The sequence below is a fragment of the Epinephelus moara genome, chromosome 9, assembly GCF_006386435.1.
Source record: "Epinephelus moara isolate mb chromosome 9, YSFRI_EMoa_1.0, whole genome shotgun sequence".
Taxonomy (NCBI): domain Eukaryota; kingdom Metazoa; phylum Chordata; class Actinopteri; order Perciformes; family Serranidae; genus Epinephelus; species Epinephelus moara.
The window spans coordinates 27,540,783-27,549,499 of NC_065514.1; the positions used below are offsets into that span (position 1 = coordinate 27,540,783).

Here is an 8,717-nt window from a genome sequence, read left to right on the forward strand (position 1 = left end):
GAAAACATGCAAAAAAGTAAGAAATCAGGAAGGGGGCAAACACTTTTTCACACCACTGTACATATATATATAAATCAACAGGCAATTTTGTTCTTTTTTAGCAAACTCTTTCCACCTGGACCTTTATGCTCTGCCATTTCTCCTCTAAGCATCACTGTTGTGCTGTAATGCTACTGCAACTATTGCACATTCATATGTATGCAGTTTTTTGTTGAGCCTCGAGCATCATGTAGATTTACATTACCAAAGGTTTATGACAAAATGACTTGATGACAGGGAGGGTAACTCGTGGTAACTCGCTGGAAGAGTCTGAGAAGTCCAGGGCTGTTCATAACACATTCATGACGCCATGGTTTATTCCACACTACTGAAGCTGCTCCTCTTTTTGAAACCACAGCAGATTCTGTAATAATTTCGCTTCCAGCCATGCTGTTTGTTGAAAACATTTGTTGAAGTTGAAACATTGCGGGTATCACAATATGAATTTTTCATATGATATTAAAACTTAAAAAGGTATTGTCGTGAATGAGATGATATGGCAGACCCCTACTTAACACAGAGCTAAAACGTTAAGTAGTGATGAAAAAAAGAGAAAGGGGTATTTAACGTAAAAAGTTCTTAGGGTAATGCTAGAAGAAAAGCTGTGTTAAGATCAAGAGGATTTGTCCTCCTTGGAGCATGACTGTGCAGAGGTAATCACATAGCAGTCTGTCCTTTTGATAATAAAAAAGCTAGTGTGCAAAGTTGAAATTTTTGCCTTACTGTAGCCCTCAAGGAAGGCTCACAGTGTGCAAAATAGAAATGGTTCATCCTCTGAGGAGCATAAATGTGGTCAGTAAATTCCATAGAAAAGTGCTTTTCAGATTTTGATTTTTTTTTCTGTGAACAAGTGGAATATCAAGTGGTCACTAAAAACTGTGGGGGGAGCTGCACACTGCTATCTCATTCCCTTGTTTTCTTTTATTCTACCTGGACAAAACTTCGAGTATTAGCAGTGTGTGTTTATATTTTTAGATGTTTTTGTGCAGATTTTTCTTATTCAGTACCTGTACACATTTTCTGGATGTGCATGTGTGTTTTTGCTGATAGCTTCATCCTCTGAGGACCATGATTGTCCTCAGCAAGCAGGTTTTATTAGATATGTCGTCACAAACCAAAGAGTTGAACGAGGATAGATTTTAACTTGGTTGGGATTCAAGTCAAGTCAAGAAGTTGTAACTGTTATGATGGCTTTCTTTGAAACAAAGTGTTGGATGGACATGTCAGCCATCACACAGACAAAAATATTTTACATTTTCATTGATGAGGAGAGGATGGGTGGCAAAGAAAATATAATAAAAGTGCAGCAAACTAGAAATGGCGAAACCAGCAGGTGAGACTGCAGTAGATTTGCTCGATGTTACTGCCTCTGAAGTTTTAGGATCAAAGAGTTGAAATTATCTCCACTTCTTAAGGTGTTTGTGGTGTTGAGAGCTTGGAAAATGTTTTGCTGTTAAAATCATAACCTATTCTGCACTCACACTCAAATGTCCCATTACTCAGTACCTCATCAACAGGATGATGCAAACTCATTAACTTTAAAGCTGCTATAATTAATATTTTTACGTTTACAGCCGATGAAATGACTTCTAATGTGAAAGGTGTTGCTCATAGTGATGAACCCACAGAGAATTACCACCCAGCTCTATAGTCCCCCCTTAGCTCTACAGAGTCTATTAGCATCTTTCAGCTGATTGTTTTAATTTTGATTGGGTTGATTTAGTCTTACCGCTCTTATCAGCGTCATTTCTAAATGCTACAGGAAGCTGCTTTAGCGAAAAAGCTCAGATAAACCCACTTAAAGCTACCATTCCTGTACCAAATAAAGTTGATATGAAAAGGATAGGTGCATGCTGGTGTTCTAAAAGCAACATGAAGTTAGTTATTGTAGATTGGCCCCTTGATTTGGCTCACGTAACAGTCAACAGCAGCAGCAGCAGCTGACGGTGACAAACAGCTCGTAGAGGTAATTTACGGTACTTCAAAACACTTAGAGCCCGATTGCCGCAATTTGCGTCAAACTACGCACTCCTTCTTGAAGTCATGACTCAGTCGAATCGGAACACAAAGACTTCACAGAGTTTGTTTTTTTTTTATTCAGTGTGACTTACACTTTCTGAGGACATGATTCCAGTGTCCACTGTGAATATACGTCCAATAAATTTGCTAAGAAATCACTAAAAAGACGCTAATTTTGCCTGATTGCCAGAACTTACCCAAGAATCTTACCCAAGTTTCTTCAGTATCAAAGTAATTCAGTGATATTTGTCTGAACATAATTGGGTACATTGCAAACAGGAGCTGCTAATAGGTGATTCAGCATACTTGTTGCCAATTTACTAAAATTAAAACAAATAGGCTGAAAAAACAGAGATCAAGTTATAGCCCACAGCATAACTCAGCTATTGTACCTACATTCATCATGTGCACAGAGGCACGACTCCACTTGAATGCTAATTTTAATGTGTGTCTGCTAGATGTGTAAATAGGCAACTGTGTGCTAAGTTTGTTGCTCTGCTCCAAAGTGACCATAAAATCAATGAATCCAGGTTTGAAGACAGTTCCTGTCACACATGACTCACAGAGGTTAAGTTGCCTTTTTTTTTTTCCTCATCTTGTGTCTCTTCGGTCTGTCCTGTCTGGCAGGTGGAGAGAAAGAGACACATTGGAAATGACATTGTTACCATAGTATTCCAGGAAGGGGATGACGCGTCGTCGTCCTTCAAACCGTCTATGATCCGATCGCACTTCACCCGTATCCTTTACACAGACAGTGACTGTCAGAGAAACGAAGTGCTAATCAGCGACGTGTTCGGAGGAGCTTCTGCTAATGTCACATCGGCCCTGTAACACTGAAGATACACGGATTGCTTTTGTGTCTCCTATATAACCAGCGTTTCCTTTACTTCACTTCCAGATATTTTTGCATTAGTTAGGTATAATTGCCAGAATGACAGTTACAGGTGAGTGCTTGGATAGATGCTGTGGTTTATAGTGTTATAATCCAGGCATTGTAGCAACTGCTTTTCAGTATCTCTACCTAAAAAACTTAAATTCTTGCTACTAGTTCCTGTTGATTGTTTCTGTGATTAAAAAGAATAGTTTACTTTGCCATAATGTTTGAAGTGCTTTCATCCATTATAAGTGTAAGACAGATTTTATATGTCTGCTCTTTTTCACAGGTTGAAGATATTCTCAGAGGAGAGTGTTCCACTGTTTGGACCCCCTCTCCCATCTCCGCCTGTATTTACTGATCACCAAGAATTCAGGGACTTTTTATTAGTCAAATGTAAGAAAATAAAACCAATAAAATCAGAATATGACTACTAAATGTACCATCATTATTTCCTGTTTTATAATCTGATCCTGTTTCATCTCCTGCAGTAATCAATGGAGAGAAAGCCACACTGGAGACACCAACGTTTGCCCAGAAGCGTCAGCGGACCCTTGACATGTTGATCCGCTCGCTCTACCAAGACCTCATGCCTGACCTGCACAAGGTACAGCTGCACTGCTGACCACCAGTGTCTTATTCATTCTTGGATGTGCGTACTTTTTTGTCCACCAAAGTTGTCTCCTCCTTGTCACTTGAGTCACTGGCAGTGACTGTAGCCACTGCTGAGTTGTGTTCTGCTGTATTCCACTGCAGCCCTCAGTCTGCCTCTGCATACTGCACCACACCGACTGGATACTACTGCAATGCTGACTTTCTCAGCAGGGCTCTCTCTCCTCACATCACTTTTGTTCTTATTTCTCTTGTTTTTTTTCTTTCCCCTCCTTTCACTGTTGCTCCTAACACAACTTAGTTCTCACTGTGTTTCACTGCTGCTGTTCTCACCCCCTGCTAGGGTCACTCTCTAAGACCCCTTTCTGCTTTCTTTTTCCCCTCTGTGTGTGTGTGTGTATGTGTGTTTGGTGTTCCACGTTTAGGTTCCTTTTTCTCCCCAGAACATGTTAAACCGGCGGTCCTTCAGCGACGTGCTGCCTGAGTCTCCAAAGTCAGCACGCAAGAAGGAGGAGGCACGGCAGGCCGAGTTTGTCAGAATAGGGCAGGTAAGAAAGTGATAAACATGCCAAGGTACACACAAACACAGTTTTACTAACAAACCAGAGCTCTGCAGTAAGCAGGCAGAAACACCCACTCGTACACACACACATGAGAACCAGGATACACACCCAGACAAAGGTAGGCACAAACAAACATACCTAAGAAACCTAAACACACATGTACATGTAAACACAGGTGTTGATGATAATGATGTCATGGAGCATGATATTAGCACCTAACAGGTATTTAAATGATCAGGAATATAAATTTATGAATATTAGGGGTGGGAATCGCCAGAGGACTCATGATACAATGATATCACAATACTTACGTCACGATACGATATTATTGCAATATTGTGATTTACTGAATATTGTGATAAAATATATTGCGATATATTGCGATTTACTACCTTTTTTTCCAAGTGCAAATTATTTGCCTAAAGGCAAACTTAGTCAACACGAGTTTTACCTCATAAGATCAAGTTTTCAGTCTGTTCATCTGATTTTAATCATTTTTATTGCAGCAAAATGTGATGCAAAACAGACAGACTGACCGACACCATCATTAAACCTGTCAGAAATGCTGCATACACCTGACAAACTGAGCTGTTGGCAGATTTAATACCCTCTGCAAGGCCAGATTAAGTGCATGAGTGAAACTATTCACATGCAGGTATCCCACCATTTGAACAGCAACAGCCATGTTAGAAGCATTGTCAGTTACAACCACAATCCCCCATTCTTGTGCTGCTTTTTGCAGGAGGTCTGCCATGTTTGCTCCGGTGTGTACTGCTCCAGTTTGGAGAACGTGAGACAGCAGTCGCCAGTCCTCTGTGAGATAATGTGCCGTTATAGTCACAGATGAATCCACTGACCTTGAAGTCCAGGTGTCACAAGTTAATGTCACCCTTCCTGCGGTACTCAAAGATTCCTCACCTTTACCACATGCACTTAAGAAGATTGTAATTCATTCTGATTTACCGACCTGCTCAGAGAGATGAGAAACAAGTTGGTGACTGTGACTAGCTACCTCTGAGGGAGTCATGAAGTCGGAATATGTGTCCATTCGTATTTATATTCCTTAAATCTGTCAGGGTCCACTGATCAAAAAATTCAAAGGGGTTATCATAAGAAAATTATCCACGTTGTAAATATTGTTTTAGCAGGATAAATAGGTGTCAGTATGTCAGGTGCCGTAAAACGGCCATCGTAAATGGTTGTAAGTCTCTCTCTGTGATGCACTCTGTCTGAGCTAGATCAAATGAATGATGAGTAATTGTTATGTTATTCATAATCATAGCCCAATTTATACACAAGTAATATTCATACTGACTTAAAAATAATTTGAAAGTATTTCCCAAGAGCTTGTGTGAAAGGAATTAAAGGCCCCTCCCATATAGACGCCTGTCCCAAATATACGCTGGTTGAGTTCAGTGACTGAGGCAAATAATAGCCTGGGCTATTACTTGAAGTTTTACGGTAAATATGAATCAAAAGTCTGTTACTGCATTGCCTTTTTTCTCGCCTCAAATGTTTGCTGAAAAATATTTTAGTGTACTGTTTAGCTGTAAAATGAGAGGTTAGTCTGGCTGGTGTGCAGTGCGTGGTTTTCACTCAGCCGTTTGGTTGTTGGGTCACAAACTTTCTCATTTCACAGCTAAACAGTGCACTAAAATATGTTTCTGAAAACATTACAGGTGAGAAATAGGCAATGCAGTGACAAAATCTTGATTCATATGTGATCAGCGCTGCCTAGTTTGACAGTTTGACTGCAGCTCGGGAGCAGTGATTGACAGCTGCTGTGAGACTCCTGGGCTCCTGATTTTTATTTCACAGATTATCTGTCTCACGTACGGCTGTGTGGATGTGCTGACAGTTTCAGAAAATATGACAAAAAGGTGTTCTTGTAAAATTGAACAACTACAACTTCAACAGAAGAAATCATGTCCTTTTTATGTGCCATGTGTTTCATTTTGTCACCATCAAATTTAGGATAGTTCAGTGTAGGGGGACAAAACCTTCAGTCCTTGTCTTGGATGAAAAATGTTGGAAAGTTCATGCAAGGCTTCATCAGTCTGAGATAGTCAAATCAAGCGTGTATCTTCTAAACTTACTTACTTACTTTTTAATGCCCTTTGTAGACACTTATCTACCAGCACCAGTGCATTTTTCAAAAAACTAGTCTCTGTCTATGTGAGGAAGATCTGTGTCTCTAAATGATGAAGTCACTGAAGAGCTGTAATTCCTGACAGATGGCTATGTGAACGGGACACCTGCTTTCAGGAGGGTCAGGGTGGAATAATATACGGAACAAGTCTCTGAGCCACAGTTCTGCAGTCATTACCGGGCTGATGTAATCATCATTACACCTCTGTTCCGGCTGCTGATGTAACTGTAATTATACAGGAACAAAGTCTGAAAACACAAAGGGAAAAAAAAGAAAATGCGTAAAGAACTGTCTGTGGTGCTGAGCCTACATGACCCCTGGCTTTATGGAGATGATTTGTTTCAGGCTGTTTGTGAGATAATAGATATTATTTGGACAAATGTGTGTTCTGTTGTGCATAAACTCAAGAAGGTCTGGTTTTTAGGTTTCTTTAAAAAACAAACAGCAAGTGTTTTCCATCACAGCCACACACTGTGAAACAAACTGCTAGAAGGAATTAAGTCGGCATAGTCGGTACCTGTTTTTAAATTGTTCATTAAGATACCTGTTTATGCTGCTAAAGTAATTCTGTCTCTTGTTTGCTTTGCTTGTTGTCTTCATTTGCTAACCCTTATTATTCTCGGCATTACTGTTTGTGTTTTCTGCCTTGTTTCTCTTGCTCCCGTCACTCTCTGCTCACAAACACAAAGCCGAGGCGTTGACACATTGTGCTACAAAGCATGAAAGCAAAGGAAGGTAGACGTGTCGAGTCATCGATTATTCAGTTTTGTCGAGACAAGGCGTCTGTCCTCAAGTAAACCGACTCTCTGTGTGGTCGTTCATTGTGTGACGCACGTTACACACAATGATTTCATTTTGTCATGGATTCCTGATAGGCCGGAATATGTATTTCTTTTATGGATATTTTCTCATGGATTTCATTATCTCCAGATTGCCTGTTTATGCAGATATGTAAATACAAAATAATTTCACCCATACAAAGGGTGCTGCTTTAGCGTTTGTGCAACCTGTGTTCTTCTTTGAATTTGGAGAAATTACATTTAATGTAATTAAATTTTATTTTATTTAATGTATTATGACACTTTTTTACTGTCGCCAGTCTGCTTGTCCAGATACTCTTCATCTCTGTGAGCTGTCACGGTGCTCAGCGCCTAAATACGCATGAAAGCAAGGAAACAACAACAGCAGGCTAGTTAAAAATCAGTGATGGAAGACAAGGTGCATAATTCAGCAAGCCCAGACCGCTGCTCTCATTCTGGTGATGCATTTACCTGCACAATTTACATGCACACACTCTCACTTTATTCAAGGCAGGGTTCGTGATTTGAATGTCTTGTCCAGCAGTGTTGGGCCGGCTACTTAGATAATGTAGTGAGCTAAGCAACTAGCTACTATACATCAAAATTCTGTTTCACTGCAAGAAGCTTTCTCCAGAGAAATGTAGCAAGCTAAGCTACGAGAAAAGCTAGCAAAAGTTACATTTATTTTTTTACTTTATGTCTAATCAGTGTTTTCTCAGTGATAAGAAAAAATAGGCAGGCAAAAAAGTGTTCAGTTGAACTATTTATTATAAAATAATGGACTTAAATTAACTTTCCTCTTTTCTTTTCTTTTCTTTTCTTTTTTTTTTTGAAGACTGTGACATTTGAACATGTCCTCCAATAACATGACATCATCAGTCATCCTGTTGCTCTCTGTCTTTCTCTCTCCTCGTCCTACTTAATGCATTTCTCTGTCTTGGCCTCTTTCAGTAGGCTATCTGGCTATGTCAGAAATTAAAAAACAGAATTTCAAAATATTTTTTTCAGTCAGTAAAGTCATAATAAATAAAAGGCAGCAATATAAACTAGGGATGTCCCGTATCGGCCGCCGATATTAGCAAAAAACGTGCATCGGCATCGGATCAGACTACATGGAAAAATGCCGATCCAAGAACTCCAATCCAAAGTTTTTCATGGAGTCCGATCCAGGTTTTCCGGCCAGCCCAGCGCTCCGCGATTCAAGCAGTCCATTCCAGTGATCCGCTCCAGCACTTACTATTAATCCACCAAGCCAGCATGCAGACACACAGGAAACAGCAGCACCAGGCTGGCACTGACACTACAAAAAGCACAAGTGTGTGGAGTCTTGCTGCTATTTTAATTTCAATGTTAGACATTTTGATTTAATTTCTATTTATTAAGGGGCCAAAGCAGCCAAAACAAACCATCTATATGTTTTATTTAATGTTAATGTTCAAGTTTAAAGTTTTTTTATTTAACCCTGTTAACAATAAACAGGTCAGTTTCTCATACTAACTGTTGTGGATCATTCTAACTAACCCGATTAAGTAGTTGCTCTTGTTAGCATGGACCGCGGAACGCATCTGAACAAGGGGGGGCCATAATTTCAAGTCACGCGGAGGGGGTGGGGGGGCATATGCATTGAAACAGACAATATTACTGATGTATTAAATAACGTT

The 8,717-nt window shown here is 39.9% G+C and overlaps 1 protein-coding gene across 5 annotated transcripts in view; it reads left to right on the forward strand.

The window, feature by feature from the left end:
- Positions 1-8,717, forward strand: part of garnl3 (GTPase activating Rap/RanGAP domain like 3) — a 104,454-nt gene that overhangs the window by 70,665 nt on the left and 25,072 nt on the right. For 3 of the 5 annotated variants that reach the window (XM_050053393.1, XM_050053396.1, XM_050053395.1), the window contains exons 12-16: positions 2,686-2,794; positions 2,957-3,002; positions 3,222-3,328; positions 3,424-3,539; positions 3,970-4,092. In XM_050053393.1, coding sequence (XP_049909350.1) covers positions 2,686-2,794; positions 2,957-3,002; positions 3,222-3,328; positions 3,424-3,539; positions 3,970-4,092 — 501 coding nt within the window. The remainder of the gene's footprint in view (positions 1-2,685; positions 2,795-2,956; positions 3,003-3,221; positions 3,329-3,423; positions 3,540-3,969; positions 4,093-8,717) is intronic. The other 2 variants (XM_050053394.1, XM_050053397.1) reach the window with 1 other exon arrangement.